Consider the following 24639-nt stretch of genomic DNA (forward strand, 5'->3'; position numbering starts at 1 on the left):
CTTTGCCGTTGCCTTCCCGGCAGTTAATCGGTGCAGGTTATTTGTAATTTGTTCAACGTCCTGCAATAAGTCATCTCGTCTTCACACAAGACACTGTGGGATCTTAAATGTCCTCCTCATAAGCAGTGCTAGCAGATGGTTCCTCTGGCGTATCGTCTTTCTGATGGACGCTGCACACATGCATTCCATATCCTGCATGTGAAACACCATGGCAACAGTTTGTTTATAATGAAACACCAGGGCAACAGTCACATTCAGGCCTCGGCTAGACACTCACAGGTGAGTGTGCATATCTCTAAGCTATCCTGTCAGCACTTATTGGTAATACACAGTCGTGGGTTGTGGAAGAGCCAGTACACTGAACAGAACAGGTTGTAACAGGACAAAAGGAACAGTAGAGAGTGAGAGAGAGGGAGGGGGCACTAACAGTGTAGTTGAAGCAGAAGGACAAGATGGAGGGAGACTTGGACAAACAATGGGTGTTGGGAGAACTCAGGTGGGAGCAGGAAAGGACTTCTCTTCTAGACTTGGCGATGACAAACTTCCCTGCAAATGTCTGCTGCTCTTCTTCTGCTCTAATCGGTTCTTCTGATCATGTTCTTGTTAAAGTGGACATCTCTCTGGCCATTCTCAGAGAGCCTCCTCAGCGCCGACAAGTCTGGAATTTCACTCAGGCTGACTGGCACGGTCTGCAAGCAGCCATCATTCATCTGGACTGGTCTCCCATCTCTAATGCCTATGACATTAATTCTTCCTGGGAATTCTTCCAAAGCAAACTGCTCTCTCTCATGCACAGATTTATCCCATCTCGTCTTCAGTTGTCTTACCCTTCCTCCCGTCCATGGTACACTGAGTCTTGTGGTGAGGCAGTTGCCCTGAAACAACTTGCCTTTGCCTCTTGGAAGGCAAATCCAACTGAAGGCAATCTCAGTTCCTTCCACCAAGCTCAGAACAAGTGTGTGTCTACCCTCAGGAGTGCCAGGAAGCACTATCTCTTCACACTCAAGAATGAACTCTCAAACCTGCCTCCTTCCTCCAAATCCTGGTGGCGTCTGGTCAAATCCGTTTCTGGTGTTTGTTCCCCTTCCATCCCCTTCCTTACCTCAAATGGCCACACAGTTGACACGGCACGCAACAAAGCCGAATGCCTCAACGCTGTGTTTGCCTCAAAATCTTGTGTCCCAAACCCATCTCTCTCTGTTTCCACCTTACTCAGTCGAACCAAACTGCTCCTGGACTCTGTTTCCTTCTCTCCTGACAAGGTGGAGAAGTTTTTGTCAAACCTCGACTCTGATTCTGCAACTGGACCAGACGGCATCAGCCCACGGGTCCTAAAATCCTGCTCTGCCGCTCTATCTCACCCTCTCTCTGTTCTTTTCACCCTCTTTTGCTCAAGGTCATCTGCCAGCATCTTGGAAATCAGCAAACATTACTGCTTTACACAAAAAATGTGCAAAAACAGATCCTTGCAACTGCAGACAAATCAGCCTGCTCCCAATTATCAGCAAAGTCATGGAATCCATCATTGCTTCAGATATCAAATCCTTCCTCTTCTCCAATGGCTTGATCTCCAATCATCAATTTGGATTCAGACCAGGTCATTCTACTCTGGACATGTTGCTTCTGCTGTCTCAACAATGGATGGAGGTCCTCAATGCCAAACAGGAAATCAGAGCTGTCTCCCTTGACATATCACGTGCCTTCGATATGGTCTGGCACCCAGCTCTGCTCACCAAACTCTCCTCCTATGGTATCCATGGAAATCTCCTTGCATGGCTTGCGGACTTCCTCTCTGGTCGTAGTCAACATGTGGTCCTGAATGGATTTCTCTCATCTCCCCTTCCTGTTCTGGCTGGAGTTCCCCAAGGGTAGTGTTCTGGGCCCTGTGCTATTTCTGGTCTTCATCAATGATCTCTCAGACTCTCTGGAAAATCCTCTCTTTCTCTTTGCTGATGAGTCCACTCTCTGTCGCTCCATTCCTCATCCCTCAGACCGGCAGTCTGCAGCCTCCTCACTCTCTGCAGACCTGGACAAAATCACAGACTTGTCAAACAAGTGGAACATGTCTTTCAATCCTGACAAATCTCACACTCTTACTATGTCGCTCCGTCAAGACCGACTGGAAAATCCTCCCATCCACTTTCTCAACAATCCTCTCCAAGAAGTTCTGTCGCTCAAGCTTTTGGGTCTCACTATCTGCCATGATCTTTCTTGGGAAAACCACATTTCCAAGCTAGCCTCCAAAGCCAGTCACCGACTGGGCATCCTCCGCCGTGCAAAGTCCTTCCTTGGCACCTCTGAGCTTCTCACCACATACAAAGCTTTCATCTGCAGCTTGATGGAGTACTGCTCTCCCCTCTGGGCTGGTGATCCTGCCTCACACCTAGCTCGGCTTCATGCTGTAGAAACCAAGTCTTTTAGAATCATTGGTATCTCCTGCAATGAACCTGATTCTGAGGGCCTTTCACTCTCTCACTGCAGGCAAGTTGGTGGTCTCTCTATCTTCTAGCGACCACTCTCCGGCCTTACACCTCCTGCTCTGTCTGTGCTCTGTACCCACAATATTTGTTCAGGAGGCTCAATGACTGCCACCAACCCCCTTCTGGTGATACTGCCAAAATCAAGACTCTCTGCTCACCTTCACTCTTTCATTCCTCTTCATTCCCTGCCTCTGGAACAAACTCACAATCTTAAATCCCACTCTTTCTTCCAGGTCTTCAAAACAGCTGTCCACCACCATCTCATATCTTCCCCCATCGAAAACCTTGATTTTTTTTTTCTATCCCCGATAATCCACCCAAACCCACCTCCTTCAAATACCCTGTTTTCTTACCTGAGGTCCCTGTAGTATCCATCTTGTTTAACCCGTGTACCCAGCCTCTTCCACAGAGCTCCCGATGTCCCTGTTCCACACTTTTGTTGTGCCTCCCTCTCTCTCCCCCTCTTGTCCCCTGCTGCCTTTGTTATATGTTCTATGTGCTACCTCTCATATGAGTCTCAACAATGTGTACAAAAAAACCACCAAAAAACCCCCAGTTTATGCTTAATAACAATTTTCTGTAAAGTTTGAAACTGTAATTTTAACAGCGGTAAATGTTGTTTGTTTGAAGCAAGTAAAAATGGTGAATAGCAATAAATGACTTGCTGCATTTTTTGGGGGAATCGATTGAAATCGACTTTCAATCAACCCTCAATTAATATAGAATGTTTAAATATACATTCTAAAATCGCTTTCCTCTCCCATTTCTGAAAATGTAAACCTTTTATTGGCTCATTGATGGCCTGTGCTTTCGGTCAGTTCCTGAATGCTTAGCTGCTCAGTCCGCCCCTGCCATAGAAGAAGACTAATGAGTGAGTGAGACATGTCAGGATTGAAAGACATATCCTAAGTTTGATTTAGTTTGACCAGATGATTGTAATTTTGTCAAGGTCTGAAGAGAGGGAAAAGGCTGCTGCCTGCCTGTCTGAAGGATGAGTGATGGCATGTCACAGTAAAGGGTGGAGGAGTTTTTCTATCAGAAAATAGATAAAGGGATTTTCCCGAGTCAGAGACGTCATTGATGAAGGTCAGGAATAAGACTGGGATTGGAACGCTGCCTTGGTGCATTCCAGCCTTGACAGGGAGAGGAGATGAAATGATTTTGTTGAGGATAGACGAAGTCAGTAAGCGATGTGTAGAGTTGGCCTTTGATGCCAAGGGCAGAGAGTTTGGAGAGCAAGGAAGGATGCCAGACTATATCAAAAGCACGAGATATGTCCAGAGAGACGGCCTTGATCTCATGTCTGACATTGAGGGCCTCCATCCATTGTTGGGTGAGTGGAAGCCGCATGTTTAAGGTGGAGTGACCTGGTCTGAAACCAAATTGGTGATCCGAGATGAGGCTGGTGGTGAAAAGGAAGCATTTTATGTCAATTGCGATAATGGATTCTATGACTTTGTTTATAATTGGAAGTAAGCTAATCGGCCTGCAGTTAAGAGGATCAGCTTCTGTGCCATGTTTATATGAGACAGTTATGTTGGCTGACTTCCAAGCAGATGGAAGATTACCTAGGGCAAATGATGAGATGAACAGAGCAGAAAGAGGATCTGCAAGAGTGGCAGAGCAGGTTTTTAGGACATGTGTGCTAATGTCGTCCGAGCCTGTCGCAGATTAACCTCCAGGGATTTATTTTCTCTCCACTTTCTTTTTCCATTGTAGTATCTAATGTAATGGCTGTGATCCACTTACAAGCAATAATCGTTCACGTGCAAAAAACCTTTGTCTTCAGTCTCTCCTGCGTTATTTGATCAAAAGGATAAATGGATTTTTAATCAAGAAAAGCAAACAAAACAGCCCAGTGAAGGGATTTATCTTTTGAAGTTATTTATTTGTACAGTACAGAACTCGTTTGGAATTCAATACGTATCATCAAAACTGCTAACATTAAAAACAAGAAATATGTCATGCATAGCACGATACTTGCGAAATCCCAAAAATAAGTTGTTGGCCTATGGTGACCTCAAAAAGGATAGGTGGTTAAATTCAGTGACCTGATGTGCAAATCCTCTTAAAATTTACAGTCAATCAGATGGAAATTGAGGATTTTAGAAATTTTGCCTTTGTTGACCTTTTGGCCTATGTTGACCTGAAAAATACTTGGTTGAATTCAGTGACCAGATATGCAAATCCTCTTCAAATTTCAAATCAATTGGATGAAAATTGAGGATTTTAGAAATTTGGCCTTTGTTGACCTTTTGGCCTATGTTGACCTCAAAAATACTTGGTTGAATTCAGTGACCAGATATGCAAATCCTCTTCAAATTTCAAAGTCAATTGGATGAAAATTGAGGATTTTAGAAATCTGGCTTTTGTTGACCTTTTGGCCTATGTTGACCTCAAAAATACTTGGTTGAATTCAGTGACCAGATATGCAAATCCTCTTCAAATTTAAAGTCAATTGGAAGAAAATTGAGGATTTTAGAAATTCGGCCTATGTTGACCTGTTGGCCTATGTTGACCGAAGATATAATTGGTGGTTGAATTCAGTGACCAAATATGCAAGTCCTCTTCAAATTTCAAGTCAATCGGATGAAAATGGAGGATTTTAGAAATTTGACAAAGTTGGTGACCTTTGGCCTATGTTGACCTATTGACCTTTTCCCCCCAAAACAATAGGCTTTTTGCTTATGACCAACTCTACCATTTGGTGAAGTTTCGTGAAGATCGGTTGAAAATTTCGACCTCTAGGCGACTGTACAGACAAACATACAGACGGACAAACAGACAGAATAACACACAAGACCAACCAATATACTTGAGAAATCTTCGATTTTCACAAATAAGAATAAACAAAGTTACTACGTCTTTGCAACTCTCCTTTGTCTCCTTTCTTTTTTACTTGCGAAATCGAAGATTTTTCAAGTATATTGGTCGGTTGCGTTTGTGGTTCTGTCTGTCTGTCTGTCTGTCTGTTTGTCTGTCTGTTTGTCTGTCTGTTTGTTTGTCTGTCTGTTTGTTTGTTTGTCTGTCTGTTTGTTTGTTTGTTTGTCACCGGCCTACAGGTCACAATTTTCAACCGATCTTTACGAAACTTTACCAAATGGTAGAGTTGGTCAAAAGCAAGAAGCCTATTGTTTTTGGGGTCAAAAGGTCAACATAGGCCGAAGGTCACAAACTTTGCTAAATTTCTAAAATCCTCAATTTTCATCCGGTTGACCTGAAATTTGAAGAGGACTTGCATATCTGGTCACTGAATTCAACCACCTCGTATTTTTGAGGTCAACATAGACCAAAAGGTCAACATAGGCCAGATTTATAAAATCCTCAATTTTCATCCAATTGACTTGGAATTTGAAGAGGACTTGCACATCTGGTCACTGAATTCAACCACCAAGTATTTTTGAGGTCAACATAGGCCAAAAGGTCAACATAGGCCAAAATTCTAAAATCCTCAATTTTCATCCAATTGACTTGAAATGTGAAGAGGACTTGCATATCTGGTCATTGAATTCAACCACCAAGTATTTTTAAGGTCAACATTGGCCAAAAGGTCAACATAGGCCAAAATTCTAAAATCCTCAATTTTCATCCAATTGACTTGAAATCTGAGGAGGACTTGCATATCTGGTCACTGAATTCAACCACCAAGTATTTTTGAGGTCAACATAGACCAAATTCCTAAAATCCTTAATTTTCATCCAATTGACTTGAAATTTGAAGAGGACTTGCGTATCTGGTCACTGAATTCAACCACCAAGTATTTTTGAGGTCAACATCGGCCAAAAGGTCAACATAGGCCACATTTCTAAAATCCTCAATTTTCATCCAATTGACTTGAAATCTGAAGAGGACTTGCATATCTGGTCACTGAATTCAACCACCAAGTATATTTGAGGTCAACATAGGCCAAAAGGTCAACATAGGCCACATTTCTAAAATCCTCAATTTTCATCCAATTGACTTGAAATCTGAAGAGGACTTGCATATCTGGTCACTGAATTCAACCACCAAGTATATTTGAGGTCTACATAGGCCAAAAGGTCAACATAGGCCAAGTTTCAAAAATCCTCAATTTTCATCCGATTGAATTGAAAATTGAACAGCATTTGCACATTGAGTCACTAAATAGGGAAACTAACTATTTTTGAGGTGAAAATGTCAAAGGTCAACTCAAGATCAACCTTCCAAAATCATCATTTTTCATCTGAAAAATCGTCACTTTTCTTCCTATTGACCCGAGCTTTGATCAAGATTGTCAATTTTAATCTTGATGAAATGGACAATTTGCTGTATCAATGGAATTTTTTTTTCTTGGGGGGGGGGGGGGGTGGGGGCGGATTTTGCAAGTATCGTGCTCCACATGACGTCTTCTTGTTCATACATTGTGAACTATCAATAAATCGAACAGATGTTTGTGCTTAAAATGTCACGGTGACATTGTTTGGTTAAGAGCAAGATGCAGTACAATTGTTTTGCTCAACGCTTAGCTCTGGCAAGAGCATCTGGTGATCAACACAGCCATGAGCATGCTCACCTATTAAAATTACATATTGTTCGCTTGTCTCAGTGAAAACCCCCATGGTGCTTTTCAGGAAGAATAAGCCTTTGGGCCAGTATACCCTTGGCCAAATTCCTTGCATGTTTATGACCACCGGCATACCCGAAGAGGGAACGAAGGAAAGCTAAGCTTGACGGAAGAAATATGAATGCCACCGGTGGACCAAATTGGTAATGTAATCTATCTGTACTGTACTGTACGTGTTGGGCCAATGCTCACCTGGAATGTGTTACCAATTTTGTCCGCCGGTCGCATTCGTATTCACACAAACAAGCTAAGCCTTCCTCATTTACCCCTTCTTGCGCCTCAATGGTCATAAACTCGCAAGGAATGTGGCCAAGAGTACTGGCACAAAGGACTTACTCTTACTGAAAAGCACCATGGGAGTTTTAACTTCCATAAGCAAGTGGTATATATACGTATATATATATATATTTTTTTTCTTTTTTTCTTTACCTGAGCGAGGCTCATGGAAGAGCAATGTAGAACTGACAGTGGGAAAAACATCAAGTTAATGAACAAACAGGAAACTAGAATGGCACTCGGTATAGAGTGCATACCCCCACCGGGCTGAACGGTATGCGTTTTGTGTCCCACTGATAGGCCAGATTTGGATCCAGACCTGAACCAAAATCTAAATCTGCTTGTTCTTGTCGCCCAACCAACTCATCCACCTAGTTTTGTCATAAGTCGTCCACAACTTTTTTTAAATATCGTGCTATATATGGTTTTTGGCCCTATCATTCAATGGTGAAGAATCACTTAGGAATTAAAAAAGTATGGTATCCGGATCCGTATTCGGATCTACACCAAAATCGAATCAATTCGTCCTTGTCACACACCCAACCTGTCCACCAAGTTTCGTCCGAATCCGTCCATAACTTTTGAGATATCTCGCTATATTATATCGGTTTTCGCCCTTTGACGCAATGGTGAAGAATCACTTAAAGAATTCTCTGATCCAGATCCGGATTCAAATCTTCATCAAAATTGAATCATTTCATCCTTGTCACATACTCAATCTCTCCACCAAATCTCGCCCGAATCCATCCACAATTTTTGAGATATCCTGTTCGCAAACAGACAAACAAACAGAAAGACAGACAGACAGGGATGAAAACATCACCTCCATCCACCTTCAGTGGTGGAGGTAAAGACGGTAGGGAGGTAACACTGAAACTATCAAGTAAGATGGTTGGGCTAGGAAAGGTTAATGAGGGTAATAAAGATCATTGATCAGAATTTGAGACGTTAAGAGATTATTGTGCACTGCTTTCTTGAAGTCGAGGGAAGAGTGAGACAGAGCGGCTTCTGAAAGACAGTTCCATAGATGGGGGGAGCGAGTAATAAATGAGTTCCAGTGTGTAGTCAGCCTGGATTTTGGAAGTTTTGGCAGGAGGCGGTTACTGGAAGAATGCGTGCATCCTGGAGTTGGTGGGGAGGGTCGGAAGACTGAGAGAGCAGAGGGAGCAATGGTGGAGACATAAAATAGCCTCCGATGAATGGCATTCATAAAGATCTATTGCCCCCTATTGGCACTGCACTGGACGACACTTTAGTCAATGTTGACCCTGAATGTTGTCCTCATCACATGCGTGACGCAGTACATCTCTAGGAGAAGAATTTCGAGTTTTTCAGAATAGCATGCCATTTTCTGTATTTGTCTGTTTTTGTAAAATACTAGCAGGCGTTGCCGGGCTAGGGGGGAGAGGGGGGGGGGAGAGGGGAAGAGGCTGGAGGCAGGAGAGGAAGGGAGTGGGGGGAGTGGAAGGGGGTTAATCACCTTTTCGTTGAATATATGTTGGTGAATGTACCGTCCATCACGTTTCTGAGTTAAGTGTGATGCCGATCAGGAAGAAGAAGAAGCGTACTACCAACTTCGTACACTTCTGGAATTGTTTGATTTATTTGTATTCAAATGTCTGGTGATTGTTTTGTATTTATTTATCCGAATGTGTACTTGTATATAACTATCATTAATTAAAAAAGGCTTAGGCACTCTCGAGCGATTTTTATTTTATTTTTTAATCCAAAAAAAAAGAACTTTTTTTTTCAAATTTTTCTTTTGGCCAAAACACTCCCAGGCACTCACTGATGAACCTCCGAAAGTTTGACGAAGATCCGCTCAGCCATCTCTGAGATAAATGGCGACACAGACAGACAGACAGGCCAACAGCTCTCTTATATAGTAGATACATCGTCACATGGTTATCTGATTATCATCTGGCAAAGTTTGTATTTTAAACTATGTATTGATGAATTCCTCAATTATTTGTGCAGTTCAAATTAAGATCATTTAATTCTGATTGAATGTTATTAGGATTAGATTGAGGGAGCAAGGAAGGAGGAAAAGAGGTAGACCGCGGTTGAGATGGGACGATTGTGTGAAGAGGGATATCAGTAAGGTTGGGGTGGTTGGAGAGTGGAGAGAGTTAGCTGAGGATCGAGGGAAGTGGAGGAGGATCATGGTCAAGGCAGGGCAGGAGCTTGGTACTTCCGATGTAGTCCTCATAAAGACCTCACCCCTTATAAAGGGACGAGGAGGAGGAGGAGATGATGGAATGTTATTACTCGCATCTGACGAGGTATTTGGTCGAGAACTTGTGAAACACTGTAACTAATCAATCCTGTCAACTCTGGAGTACTTATTTATATAAATTATGAGTTTGTGCATCTTCCAACACTTAGATTTGGTGGATGTTAACGATCCTGCGGGGTCTTTCACAAAGAGTAGGTGAGTTATTTCCGGCACCCTGAACAAATTACAACTTCATACCATGTCCAGTTGATCACGTTGAGGCGGGCTAGCCACTTTCAGAAAGACTTGTGCCAGAACCGTCCCTGTGGATTTACTCAATGGTGTGCTTGGCAATGAACGCTTTCTTGACTGCCCAAACATTGTTACCTCCGCCACCCAAGGTGGATGGAGGTTATGTTTTCACCCCTGTCTGTCTGTCTGTCTGTCTGTGAACAGGATATCTCAAAAAGTTGTGGACGGATTTGGACGAAACTTGGTGAAGAGGTTGCGATTGTGACGAGGAAGAATTGATTCAATTTTGGTGACGATGCGAATCTGGATCCGGATCAGGGAATTTCTTTAGTGATTCTTCACCATTTAGTGATCGGGCTCAAACCGATATGTAGCACGATGTCTCAAAAAGTTATGGGCGGATTTGGACGAAACTTGGTGGACCGGTTGGGTGTGTGACAAGGACGATTCGATTCGATTTTGGTTAAGATCTGAATGTGGTTTCAGATACGATAATTATTTATTTTTCCAAGCGATTCTTCACCATTGAGAAATCAGGCAAAAAGCGATATGTACTGTAACATGATATTTTAAAAAGTTGTGAACGAGTTATGACTAAACTTGGGGGACGAGTTGGTTAGGTGACAAAAACAAGCCGATTATATTTTGGTTCATGTCCGAATCCAGATCCGGCCTCTCAGTGGAATACAAACCATAAACTGTTCAGCCACGGAGGTTTATAATATGGAGAGCCAATTGGCCACCTCGCAGCATTAGCCGCCGTGAAGCCACCGGAAATAGTCTGGCGGCCATATTGGGAAGCCGATCGTAAGCCTGTCAAAGCAAAGGCGTGGCGCACTGATGATGCAGCTGGAGCGAATTTTAGGACCGCCGACTATTTAATTAATATAGAATACTAATATTTGAACTGATATTCGGGCTCAGAATCCCGTTCTTTAAGGAAATGGTGTTCATTAAGTTTGAAGTTGGTTCTAGACGCATTTTTCCTGGGGAATCCAATGGTTTAGAGCTTGTTTGAAAAAAGTGCCCAAAATTACCGCTCGGTGTTCTTTACTCGGTGTCTTAACCTCGGCTCGGTGTCTTAACCCACACAATTCACAGTTAACCCACAAAACACACCCACACCATGTAGAGATGAGGTCGCTCTTATATTTCAGCTTGCTCTGGTGTTGCCTCACTGGTGAGCAAACAGGACCAGTTTGCAATATTTTTTCCTGATGCGCTCTTCCTTCATGTCATCATCGAGTGTTCTCACAACATGATGGAAACGTATCTTGCTGTATGATTGTGATACAGAATGTATTAAAGCAAACACATGGTTGCTGTCTGCCTCACAGTCAAACATGTGCCGATCCAAGGAAGCAAATGTAGACCGACCGACCTCAGAAAGGACAGAAGTGGAAATTGCCACTCTTATCCCACTTTCACGAGGCATTTTGCCATTGCTTACAGCCAGGAGCCTCTTGACACAGCGTTCAGTCGCCTCACAGACACGAACAACACTGTGCGAGGGAACTATGAGGCCACCCCTGTTCTTGGTAACAATCAGGCTGTACATTGGTGTGGTTTGCCATTCTTCGTTGTTACTGGTCAATGCAGAAAGACATTGGCTACACTTCAGAGTCTTCCTCACCATCCTCACCACATAGCCGGCAATATAGCCAACACATGACTCTGTAAAGATGGAAAGTTGCTCAAAATTTGGAATATCCGCATAGTCGTGGTCCTCTTTTGCCGGCGATCTCAACTCCAGGTCGTATCGTCTGGCCACCAACATGTCGTGACTCTCGTCAGGCACAGCCTGCTTTGCAACGCACTTGAAGGAAGCCGCATTCAGGATTCTGGTTGAGTCCTGTGCAGAACAGTTCCCACTTGCAGACTTGATGTCATGTCGCATCAAGAGGCGCTTATATGCGGCAACAAACTGCCGGGCCGTTGGGTTATTCCCACTTCCACATGCAATGCGGACCGCTCCAAAGAAAAGTTCAATGTGGTCTTGGCTCATTTTGTACGTGAGCAGGTATCGCAGGGGAGATGAGGCAGGTTTGACATATGTGAAATACAAAATTTTGACACTCTCTATGCAGATCATGAAACCAATGAAGGGGGTTTTCAAACGCGTATTGGTCATAACTTGACCATTCATGTTTTTGATGTTGGACAAGTAACTGTAGGCAGTATCCAGGAATGGCAGGAAAAGTCCTTCTCGTGATGTCATGAGTGGTGCCTTGTAGTTTCGTGCCAATGGATTGCGAGAATTTAGAATGTCAAACAGTTTGTCCAATGTTTCAATGTATTGGCAGGTAGCCTCACTGCCCTGAAATTCTGATAGTTGCAAAGTGTCCCTGCAAAACCGAATTGCATCTGCCACACTAGTGCTCAATGTCTGAGCAGCTGTGTCCACCTTCATGACATTGCTCTTCCACTCGATGTGTTTCCGGGAGAGCTTATTTCCCAGACGCAAGCCTTCCCTCTTCTGCAGATCAAAGAGTGCCTGGATGTATTTCCACGCGATGACTTTTTTGTTGCCATCCTCCATCATTTTCATGGATCCAAGACAGTTTCTTGCAAGTTTAAGCATGTGACATGCATCGAGTACAACACAAATTTTCTTTTCGGGATTTGCTGGGTGGGGAAATGTTGGTTTCACATTCTGCGGCGTGATGTCGGCACCTAGCTCACGTAACATTGTCAAATGAGCGGACGGTCCATCGCAAGTTAAGGAAACCACCTCTGCACCGATATCATGCAATTTTAGTAGACATTGTGTCACCAAATTCGCCTGTTCCTTCCCCGACAATCCATTTATCATAAAGTATGCTACAGGCACTTTCCAACTGTCATTCAGTGCAACCAGCATGAAAACCAGTGCGTTGCTGGCCTGGGGAGCACTGTCATCTTGGACTCCGTTTCCGATGTCGACGTACCCCAATACCTTGTCCCCTAAAAAGTCAATTGCCTTCATGATGGCCAGCTCGTCTAACATCAGGCTACACAGTGTTCTCTTGCCAGTCTCCTTCTCTGCTTTAAACCGGCTCTCTAGTGCTTGGAATACAACTGCACTAAAACCAGGTGAACCATCAATTACACTGTACCATTTCCAGATTGTGGATGGACTTGGCAGTGCCAAGTCGAATGTCTCTCGAACATAGTCGTATCCTTTAGCAGAATAAAATTGAAGAGTGAGTGCGAAAGCTTTGATGACTGGATCGTATTCATCTCTCGAGCGTTTGCCGCTGCCTTTGTTCTTCAGCATTCTGCTCACAATAGCTTTTGACACACCAGAGAATGTTGTGTTGAGCATTTCAATACAATTGTCGGTGACCATCCCATTCTCCCTCAGGTCTTCCACGATGGTATTCAGGGACTCCACTTTTCTGGCTAACCTTCTGTTGTGTTGCTGACTCACTTTTAATTTTTTTCGAAAGTTGTCCAGCTTGTGGACTGCTTCATCGAGCTTGTGCTTCAATACCAGTGGACTTGTGACGGAGTAGGAGTGATCTGTGGTCTGAAATGAGGGTCCCACCTCAGGTTCAGGATCTTGAGTAGTGGCTTGAGGTTCTGGTGTATCTTCTTGGATGACAGACCTGGCCACTGGCGCTTTCCTCAAAGCTGTAACCTATTTGGAAAGAAAAGAAAAGGTGAACCATTAATACTCATTAAGTTGTTTTTAGGGCTGAGCCGAATGCTTAGAAGCTTCGTTCATTAGATTGGGGTTCTAATTAGAAATAGATGTGACTGCGTTGGACGTATTGTAACATTGTTTCAAAGACTAAACATTTTGTTAAATATTATTACAACAAAGCTTCGGGGGGGAAATGCCAAGAAAGTGTACAAAATGGGATTCGGCTCAGCTCTAAATCTTTTAAAAAGCAACTGAGTTGTTCTCCATAAAACTATGTCTTAGGAGCTGCATATGAAGCAGCAGACATGGCATGTGATGGGTTACTATCATAACATAGGTGGAATACCAACATAGCATAGTTTACCTTCTTTAAATGTGCTGGGAAGTTGAAACAGCTGGGGACGGACTTCGGCTTCAGTCGGACGGTTTGACCAGTCCTGTCGAAGTCACTCTCATTGAAGTGATCACTGCACAGAACTGTGGTGCCTGGGGTGGGGTAGAAGGACTCCCTTCTCAGGGCAGATGTCCATCGAGAGCACAAGTCCTTATCCTTTGGAAACCTTGAAACAAAATACATTGTGGTCACAAAATGTGGTTGCGGGTCAAAACCTCAGAGGGCAGTCAAAACATCCGAGTCAAAACGACTCCATATCAAAATAATATTTTGAGTTTCATATGTATAGTTAAATATAACTTCATCTGCTAATGTTTGCCATGTGTCGGACTTTCGTACCTTCCACAAGTAACCCCCATTTGCTCTTTCTGCTCACGAGTGACACAGGAGGGCATGGAAACCCTGACAGTAGTAGACTGGACAATTAAGTGAAGCTCATCACAAATTAAATCACTTGACAATGATCACGAGCTGACGAGTCAATCTCGATACTTCAATCTGAATCAATGAATGAGTCAATCAGACATCAGTCTGACATACTCACATAGCCCTAGTGAATACACAATACAGTTATATTTGAGATCTGTGTCGTATTGCACACCCTGCGCGTGGTCTAACATCATCAAATTCAAACACAGTGTTCAAACTTCATTGAAACTACATTGAAACTTAATTACCTAGCCCCACCACCGTGACCACGCCAAAAACTGAAAAAGCAGAACACCCGCGATCGCGGTTTGTCACTTACTTGTGAAATGTGCATGTGGAGGCCTTCCCTGAGGTATTTGTGCAGTCAAATGCAACACACTGTGGCATTTTGAAACAGCGCGTTCACAAATAAGACTCCTTACAGTCGGTAAGCATCCAAAATGAATCAGAAATTGTGAGATCAGCTGATTGTGAGATCAAACACGGACGCAGACACAATCGGCTTCCCAATATGGCCGCCAAGCAACTTCCGCTAGCTTCAGCCGACAGCCGTCATTGGCTCTCCAGTTTATTATATACCTCCGTGTGTTCAGCCTGGCAGAGGTATGCACTCTCCCGAGTGCCATTCTTGTCTTTTCGTTTTTACATTTGGTGAGTTGCTGGTTTGTGGACCAAAAAACGTTATTTTTAGCTCACCTGGAACGAAGTTCAAGGGAGCTTATGCGATGGCGCGTCGTCCGTCCGTCCGTCAGTCCGTAAATACTTACAACTTCTTCTCCGAAACTGCTGAAGGGATTGCGACCAAACTTGGCAGAAATTATATTCGTTGTGTTGTGACTAAAGATTGTTCACGGCATTAAAAAAACATCATGGTTCTAAGGGGGTTTACCGGGGGTCAAAGTGGATCCAGGTATGACCCCCCAAAATAGGAATTTTATTTTTCCTCAGAAACTACACATGCAATTCCGATGAAACGTGACTGCAACCTTCATCACCTGTGATGTACCAACGTTTGTTCATGGCATTCAAAAAAATCTGCCCCTTTGAGGATATACGGGGAACGGGGGGAGTTGCCCCCCAAAATAGGTATTTGCTTTCTTCTCAGAAACTACACACGCAATTCTGATGAAACTTCACCACAACCTTAATCACCCATGTTGTTCCAAAGTTTATTCCTGACATTTAAAAAATCGGGGTCTGAGGAGGTACATGGGGTGGGAGGGGTTGCCCCCCAAAATAGGTATTTTTTTGTTTGTTTGTTTAAATCTTATGATTATGTTAGTATGGTTCTACATGCTGCCCTGTCTTCTAGCAACCATTTAAATTGGTTTAAAATACCCTTAGTCAGTGTAGTATACTGTTTGTTCTACCAGGTGAGCGCCAGGGGTATTGCCCCTATGTTTATTTTCTGTGCCCTTGCGTGCATTATTATTAAAACGAGACTGAACGGCTTAAGAAGCATGAGGGTTGATCCGAAAATACTTGTCAGATTTATTTCAGGAACTACAGTAATACAGGGAACGATTCACAGTGGATAACTGCACTGAACAACACGCGTGGCCTTTCACGGAGGAACTTGACATAAATGCAATTTAGTGTCACTTTATCGTTCACTCCAGCATCCGTAATTCTCGTTTCCTTAATAAACGACATGACAGCAGAAGATAAAAGGCTGTACTGAAACAGCAATGCGCAGCAGTATTTTTATTATCAATAATGCTTTTGTTTTGCCATATTTCATGGCATGAAATGGCCTCAAAAGAAAGCATTTGTAAGAAGCCAAAATTGAGTGGTTTTTTTCCCCCTTCAAAATCAAGGCTCATGGAAGAGCGAAGCGACATAGGGGAAAGGCCAATATGCTGACAGTGGCGGCAACAAGCAGGAGTTGTTGAATGAACAGAAAAAGAGGAAAAGGAGATGTGGCAAAAAAGCAACATGAAAAAACAAAAACAGCAACTTGCCACATTGAGGCCGACGAGCACGCAGCCCGGACAAGGACACACACCAAAAATCGATATAGGTTTGTGTATTTTGAAACCGTTTGAACTTGAATCTGGTGCATTAGCACGAGAAACGAAGCTTATAATCAACATTTCACTTGCTCTGCCAATTGACTTACAGCACAGTTGCCACATTGCAGCTCTGCTAGCTGTAGTGACGTAGTTCGGGGAGGATACCCTAGCATTAAGGGACCACCTGCGTACACATGCTTCCGAGATTACGGTATCCCAATAATGCCGCTCCTCAAATAAATATTCCCTTTTATTGTGACCTATTGCTCTCTATTTGTTTTGTAAGAAAAAGCACATTGTTTTTGATCAAAACGTTTTGTTCAATTCCGTGGAAATGGCTGCTTAGCAGGACACACAAATTGACGAAGGTCGGGAATGGTTTTCATGAAGCAATGCTACGCTTATGTGTCTGGTTAGTTATGCACTTATTTCATGTTTCTGACGGTCATCCCAAAATTTATATTACCCCACCTACATCTATTACTACTATTTATTTAACGGCTCCATTTATTCCCACCTTTTGGGAAAGTGTTTGGCCTAAGTCTTGGAATTTTGTGTGGGACTGGAATTGGTTGGTGGGGTAGGGCTGAAATTTTGCATCCGCAATTGAAGATTGGCCACTAAGTACTTGCTACAATTTTTGACGAAGTGCTTGATTGATGGTTTGATTGATTGATTGATTTTATTGATTGATGGTATTTTATTTACTAGCAACGGTACCTGCCCTATGGGCGGGGCTTCAATTGGGAGGCCGAAATGAAAAGGCTAAATATCAGAAATTGAAGGCTTTTTTTCTTTTAAACGATTTATATAAACATCCGTTAAATCTCGATCGGTGCAGCTGTTTGTGCGGCACCCGGGAAAATAACGTCATGCGGGAGCAAGTATCAGCAGGATGTGGCAGTGTGGGAGTCCACGTTTCTGATCCTCCTTCATGCCGAAGTAGCCCACCACTTCTCCAAGCATTCCGCTCTTCAGATCCGCCATGAGAGATTTAAGCTTGATACAGAAGACGCGTGCAGTTAGTACTCCCAATGTCGTATGTACTCCCGATACGTGTTTCCTTCATTGTAAAAACTACCAAATCAACAGTTAAAAGGATTTTGAGCCGATAGGTGTTACGGTCTTGGTAAGATCGATGGAGACAGCGATCTGTTAGCGTATACACCGCCAAAATAGCTATGTGGAATTCTCTCATGTAAAGATTAAACGTAGTTTGAACTTTGGCCGAGGTCATTATTTACTTTTAATGATGTTTATATACGAATGATGTTTAATGATGTTTATATTGGTTTTGGGTCGTCTTTTCCGCATATCTCGTGGGATTATGAGTTGGAGAGACGGTCGTGATGGCGGGGAGGGGGTTGGAATTCTCTCAAACAGGGATTCAACCCGTGTCCTTATAAAAGGTCTTTGTCCGAGGTCACCGAGTCCGATCGGTGCAGCTGTGCAGCGATCGGTGCAGCCGTTTGTGTGGCACCCGGGAAAACAACATCGTCACAATGAACGTTATGTGAACGCAAACGTTATGTGGGAATCCAAACCTGAGAATGCTGGAGACCAAAGCTGAAATTGGAAAAACTAAATAGCCCATTTTACTCCTGGAGATCCCAGGATTACCCACCCAAAATATCGTTGCGATCGGTTCAGCCGATTTTGCGGTACCTTCGAACGGACAGACAGACGGACGGACATTTGGTAAATTATAGTAAGATTCGTATGAAGCCTGTGACTGTTTTGCTGAATCATTTCCTGGGGGGCACGGCTGTGCCGCTGATGCAATGTCCCCTTACCAGCTGGCTGTTACTCATTTTGCCGACCTCGGAAGTATGACAGGCTGAGTCGACCCGCCTGATGTTAATTCAGCATCACTACAGAGGCTTGAACTCAAGACCCGGGGATCTTAAGCCAGCCACCTTAACCGTTAAGCCAACACCAGGGTTATGATTGATGGTTACTCAGCTGATTTGGCAGGTGGAAGATTTAAAAAAAATGCAAATCCAGTGGTTTTGGAGGGGGTTATTTGTCATGGCTAGATCTTGTGGTGTATGGACAAGGCCTGTAGATAGGATAAATAACTATATCGGCACAACATGCAGCAATGCGTGCATGCGATCACCGGTGATGTTATAAGTCACATTGTAAAGGAGTAGCAAGCACAGTGCACAAAGAGAAATGTTCAGGAATTGCATCATTTGGTACTCCGTCTTTTGCAGAAAATGTTAAGCCACATATTCCATCTGCGAGCATTCCTCTGCAGACGTTAAATATCCAATGACAACTCTCGTAAGAGTAGGCCATGGTGTGCTGCTATGAAGTTATTGCCATAAGGACTGCTTCGGCTGTAACCCGTGATGGAGTTAGCAACGTGTCCAGGGTGCATTGTCATCGATGGAAACATACAAGTCTGGTCCTTGGAGCCCACAATGCTCCCAAAAGGGTACGCAAGGAATTACTGTTATCATTCTCACTGTACCCATAATATTGTATAACATGGTGAACTGGTGTGCAGGATTTGCCACTGCGAGGGGGATGACGAGAGTCCACTGATGACCCCGTGCCACTGCATGGGCTCCCTCCGCTTCGTGCACCAGGCTTGCCTGCAGCAGTGGATCAAGAGCTCGGACACGCGCTCCTGTGAACTCTGCAAGTATAATTTCCTCATGGAGAGTAAACTGAAGACACTACGCAAGGTGAGATCCTCGCCGACAAACCTAAATTTTCCAACACAGCAACAAAGGTTTGTGAAACGTCACAACCATAGCTTCATCAATGACCCTAAAAAAACTCTTTTGGGGGGGGGGGGGGGGGGGGTTGGAACTAGTATGTTTCCTTGGTGAACCTTGTGATTATAACACTGAGTCGCAATTGTGAAGCAGGGTTTAATTTATCCCTGGTTGATAGTTTCCCTATAACATATACTTTAATATACAGGTAGTGGATAAAGAAATGGAAATAGCATCGTAAAGTCACTTAATAGGGTATTTGGCCACCAAGCGTGGCCAATATGGCCTGTATGTGCCATGGCATAGTCTGCCAACGTCTGGAGTTCTGCAGGAGAGATGCGGCACCATTCTTCTCCAAGAAAGTTAATCAACTCACACCTGTTTGATGGAGATAGAAAGCACTGTCTCGGGTGTCGTTCCAGAATATCCCCTAACTGCTCGATTGGATTCAGATCTGGTGGCTGAAAAGGTTATAATGTGGGAGCTGTGCTCGCACGATAAAATCGGACAAAATGGACGACGCCAGGAATTAGGTTTCTCTGAGCTATTTATTCCCAGCTCACTCAAACGAACTCCAAAGCACTGAATCAGCCCATCGAACGGGCGGCAATATATATCAGAAACTCAACACACAAAAGCCACGCCTCTCAGGCGGGGCGTGGTATGCAAATAGATAAGCCACGCCTCTCAACGGGGCGTGGTATGCAAGGCAAGCGTTCGCCCGGCAAAGGCAAGTCTCAACACGCCCGGCGAGTCCAGACACGTGACCACTCGCCGGTTGCGTCATCGGCCGGTGCAGGGTAATTGTGTCATGCTACCGGTAACTGCTACACGCGCCCCCCCAGAATTAACATGCACCAGGAGAGTCAGTTTGAGGGCGGTCTTGATGACCCGGCCGAAACGACCCCTGACGATTCGTGTGGGGGTGGTAGGTGGCGGGGCGGTGGATGGTCGGGCGGGGGGACGGCCCCGACATGGAAGAAGGGCCAACCGTGGAGGTTGGTCGAGGTCCAAATGGGCCGGCTTGAGGCGGTCCACGGAGATGCGGTGCGCCTTGCTGCCGATGTCGATGGTGAACGACTTGTCGTCCCTCTTCAGGACCCGGAAAGGTCCATCGTACGGCGGCCGGAGCGGTACCCGGTGTGCGTCGTGCCGGATAAAAATGTACTCCGCAGTGCGAAGTGCTGGGGGGACGTGGGGTTGGGGGCAGCCGTGGTGGGACGTGGGCACGGGGGTAAATCTCCTGGCGGCCTCCTGGAGGATCGAGCGTTGGCGAGCCGCGGACCAGGGGCCGGTGGCATCAGGGATGAATTTGCCCGGCACGCGCAGTGGCTGGCCGTAGACCAGCTCGGCGGTGGAAGCCTGGAGGTCCTCTTTAGGGGCCGTTCGGAGGCCCAATAGGACCCACGGGAGCCTGTCGGCCCAACCATCGTCCTGGAGGCTGGCCCTGAGAGCGGCCTTCATCGAGCTGTGGAACCGCTCGCACAAGCCGTTGGCTTGGGGGTGGTAGGCCGTGGTGCGGTGAAGCTTGACCCCCAAGGCCTGGGCGACCGCGCCCCAAAGCTCGGAGGTGAATTGCGGGCCTCTATCGGAGGAGATGTCTGAGGGGGTGCCGAAGCGGGCAATCCAGGTGCCAATGAAGGCCTGCGCCACGTCGGCGGATGTTGTTGATGCCAGCGGGACGGCCTCTGGCCACCTGGTGGTCCTGTCCACCATTGTGAGGAGGTGGGTGAAGCCCCACGAGGAGGGAAGGGGTCCCACCAGGTCCACATTGACGTGGTCGAAGCGCCGCGCGGGCATGTCGAATGGTGCCAACGGGGCCTGGGTGTGCCGGTGGACCTTCGCGCGCTGGCAGGCGACACAGGCATTGGCCCAGTCGCGGACGTCTTTACGGAGCCCGTGCCAGACGAATTTTGCTGCCACGAGCTTCTGTGATGCTTTCCGGCCCGGGTGGGAAAGGCCGTGGAGGGCGTCAAAAATGTGCCGCCGCCATCCGGTGAGCACGATGGGGCGAGGTTGGCCCAGGGAGACGTCGCACAGGAGAACTGTGCCTGTGTCCTCGAAGGGGACGTCGGCCAACCGCTGGCCTGTGTCCGCTGTCCGGAGAGCTTGCACCGTGGGGTCGGCGGCCTGGTCGGCCGCCATGCGGGCGAAGTCCACACCCAGGTGGACGGCGTTTGCGCCGGACCGGGAGAGGCAATTGGCCACAGCGTTGTCCTTGCCCGCGACGTGCCGGATGTCCGTCGTAAATTCGGACACGGCGGAGAGGTGGCGCTGCTGGCGGGCCGACCACGGCTCCGTAACCTTGGCCATGGCGAAGACCAGGGGTTTGTGGTCCACAAACGCCGTGAACGGGCGGCCCTCCAAAAGATGGCGGAAGTGGCGAACAGCCAGGTAAAGGCCGAGGAGCTCGCGGTCGAAAGCGCTATACTTGCGCTCATTAGGGCGAAGCTGCCGGCTGAAGAAGGCCAGCGGTTGCCAAGCTCCGTTCACCCACTGTTCATGCACGGCGCCCACCGCGTAGTCAGAAGCATCCATGGTGAGGGCGATGGGTGCGTCGAGCGCCGGGTGCGCCAGCATGGTCGCGTTGGCGAGGGCCAGCTTAGCGCCCGTGAATGTCGCGTCCATCTCTGTGGTCCAGGCGATGACGTGCTTAGCCGGCTTGCCCCGGAGGGCTTCGTACAGGGGGCGCATGAGTTGGGCGGCGCGAGGCACGAACCGGTGATAGAAATTTACCATCCCCAAAAATTCCTGTAGGGCCTTGATGGAGCGAGGGTGCGGGAAACTTGTGACTGCCTACACCTTGGTAGGCAGCGGGACGGCCCCGCGCTTCGTGATGCGGTGCCCCAGGAAGTCAACGGCCGTTACGCCAAACTGGCATTTCGCCGGGTTGATGATGAGGCCGTGCTGGCCGAGGCGCTCAAAAAGCGTGCGCAGGTGGACGAGGTGCTCCGGCTGGGAAGTGCTGGCGATGAGAATGTCATCCAGGTAGACAAACAGAAAGGTGAGATCGCGCAGCACACTGTCCATCAGCCGCTGGAAGGCCTGGGCCGCGTTCTTAAGGCCGAACGGCATTCGGAGGAACCCGAAGAGGCCAAAAGGTGTAATTACAGCCGTCTTCGGAACGTCGGCCGGCCGGACAGGTACCTAGTGGTAGCCCCGAATGAGGTCGACCTTGGAGAAGATCACCCGCCCCGCCAAACGGGTGGAAAAGTCCTGTATGTGTGGTATCGGGTACCGGTCGGGGGTGGTGGCGTCGTTGAGGCGGCGGTAATCGCCGCATGGTCGCCATCCGCCACCCGGTTTGGGCACGATGTGCAGGGGCGAGGCCCACACGCTATTCGAGCGCCGCACAATTCCCAATCGCTCCAGCGCGTCGAATTCCGCCTTCGCAACGGCGAGTTTGGCCGGGTCGAGGCGGCGAGCCCTGGCGTAGACCGGTGGACCTGTGGTCGGGAGGTGGTGTTCGACGCCGTGCTTGACGGCGACGGCCGAAAACGTCGGCTGCGTGAGGGCGGAAACTGGGCGAGTCGGCGGGTGAAATCGTCAACGGCCGGGAGCGCGCAGGCTAGCTTGGTCGGAGCGGAGCCGCTCAATGAGCAAGCGAGCGAGCTGAAGGTCTCTGCGTTGATGAGCCGACGCCGTTTGACGTCGACCAAAAGCCCATGCGCGCAAAGAAAATCTGCACCCAGCAAGGCCATGGGCACGTTCGCCGTGATGAAGTCCCACCTGAAGCGCTGGCCCCCGAAGCAGAATGCGACGCTGCGCAAACCGAAGGTGCGCATGGAGGAACCGTTTGCGGCGACCAAAGCGGGGCCGCAAAGCGCGGCCTGTTTGTCCTCCACCGAGGCGGGTATCACGCTCAGCTGAGCGCCGGTGTCACACAAAAAACGCTGCCCGGACTCCGTGTCCGTGATAAACAGAAGGCTGCCTGAATGGCCGACGCTCATGGCAGGCAGCGAGTGCCGGCCTGGTCATTTCCCGACCCGCCGAAAGTGCACGGTGGGCGGCACGTTCTGGCCTTCTGCCCGAACCTGGCGTGGTAATAGCACATGGTCCGCTCTGGTGGAGGTTCCGGCGGTCGCGTCGGGTTCGGTCGACGGGGCGTCGCGGCAGCCGCTGCCGCCAGTGGCGCTGACTCGGCCGGTGGAGGCGTCGGTCGTGGCGCGGGCGTTGCCTCGGTCGGCCCAGGGTCCCAGGCGGCCGCTCCGACGTGTCGCCTGGCCGAGCAAAATTTATCGGCCTCCTTGGCCAGGGCGCGAGGGTCTGTGATGGGCTAATTAGCCAAAGCTAACCGTACCTGCCCGGGTAGCCGCTGGAGGAACAGCTCGTGGAAGAGGAAGTCCGGGCTGTGGTCACCGAGAAGAGCAAGCATGTGGTCCATGCTTTCGGACGGACGGGCCTCGCCCAGCTCCGGGAGGTCGAGTAGTTGTCGTGCGCGTTCGGTCTCCGTGAGTCCAAACGCACCGAGGAGTAGGTCTTTGAGCGCGCTGTATTTGTCGGCGTCCGGCGCGTGCTGTAGGAAGCTCAGAACCCGGGAAGCGGAGGAGGCGTTGAGCGCGGAGACCACGTGGTGGTAGCGCGTCGTGTCCTCCGTAATATTCCGCAGGGCGAATTGAGAATCCGCTTGAGCAAACTAAACGGCCGCGTGAGATTCCCAAAAGCCTGGGAGCTTCAAAGCTACAGCTGACTCCATCGCCGTGTTCGTAGAAAGGGGTCACCAATTGTGGGAGCTGTGCTCGCACGATAAAATCGGACAAAATGGACGACGCCAGGAATTAGGTTTCTCTGAGCTATTTATTCCCAGCTCACTCAAACGAACTCCAAAGCACTGAATCAGCCCATCGAACGGGCAGCAATATATATCAGAAACTCAACACACAAAAGCCACGCCTCTCAGGCGGGGCGTGGTATGCAAATAGATAAGCCACGCCTATCAACGGGGCGTGTTATGCAAGGCAAGCGTTCGCCCGGTAAAGGCAAGTCTCAACACGCCCGGGCGAGTCCGGACACGTGACCACTCGCCGGTTGCGTCATCGGCCGGTGCAGGGTAATTGTGTCATGCTACCGGTAACCGCTACAATAACATGTGGATACCATCAGTGTCATGCTCATCAAACCATTGGGCGACCACACGTGCTCTGTGGATGGGGGCATTTGGGGGGTTCTTCACTTGCAGCCATGATAGCCACAATTATAGGCAACCAGGCATGTGCAGCATTTTTATTCATGACCCTAAGCAAGCATGTTATTTGCTTCAATAACACATGGGTGTTCCTCATTTACCTGGGTGTTTACATTTTTTTTTTGTCCACTACCTGCAGGTGAGCATATTCTGGAATTGGAAAACGATTTACATTTTCTTGAAATATCACTTTGGCCTCCAAACCTAGCCACAGTCCTGCGCAACAAAAATAACAGATTTTTTTTTTTTTTTGGATGCAAGACCGAGACTCGTGAAAGAGCTAACATTAATCTCACAAAAGTCAAACCGACACAAACCGACACATAAAACACAAATTAAGGGGAGCGGTAGACAAGATGGGGAGAGAGGGGGAAGGACACAAACACAACATTTGAGAGCAGGGACATCGAGAGATCTGTGGGAGGGAGAGGGCTTGGGGGGAGGTGGGAGAGGTATAAAA

At 47.2% G+C, this 24639-nt stretch overlaps 2 protein-coding genes across 11 annotated transcripts in view; one reads left to right on the forward strand and one right to left on the reverse strand.

The window, feature by feature from the left end:
* Positions 1 to 24639, forward strand: part of LOC137425078 (E3 ubiquitin-protein ligase MARCHF8) — a 216728-nt gene that overhangs the window by 176905 nt on the left and 15184 nt on the right. For all 10 annotated transcript variants that reach the window (XM_068113093.2, XM_068113100.2, XM_078776274.1 and 7 more), the window contains one exon: positions 18781 to 18961. In XM_068113093.2, the coding sequence (XP_067969194.1) occupies positions 18781 to 18961 (181 nt within the window). The remainder of the gene's footprint in view (positions 1 to 18780; positions 18962 to 24639) is intronic.
* On the reverse strand, positions 104 to 14409 carry LOC144891485 (THAP domain-containing protein 2-like). Its single transcript, XM_078775105.1, has 4 exons — positions 14167 to 14409; positions 13798 to 13993; positions 12647 to 13427; positions 104 to 192 (listed from the first exon to the last, which is right to left on the reverse strand). The coding sequence occupies exons 1-4, from the start codon at positions 14220 to 14222 to the stop codon at positions 104 to 106; spliced, it is 1122 nt and encodes a 373-aa protein (XP_078631231.1). The 5' UTR covers positions 14223 to 14409.

The sequence above is a fragment of the Myxine glutinosa genome, chromosome 4 (genome assembly GCF_964187855.1).
Source record: "Myxine glutinosa chromosome 4, kmMyxGlut1.1, whole genome shotgun sequence".
Lineage (NCBI taxonomy): Eukaryota > Metazoa > Chordata > Myxini > Myxiniformes > Myxinidae > Myxine > Myxine glutinosa.

Bases quoted from the DNA above. Each gene is read 5' to 3' on its own strand.
- LOC144891485 (XM_078775105.1), bottom strand. From the start codon at position 14,222: ATGCCCTCCTGTGTCACTCGTGAGCAGAAAGAGCAAATGGGGGTTACT. The intron at 13,994-14,166 runs GTACGAAAGTCC...TTTTGTTTCAAG, and splicing joins ATGGGGGTTACTTGTGGAAG to GTTTCCAAAGGATAAGGACT. The intron at 13,428-13,797 runs GTAAACTATGCT...CTTTCCAAATAG, and splicing joins TCCCAGCACATTTAAAGAAG to GTTACAGCTTTGAGGAAAGC.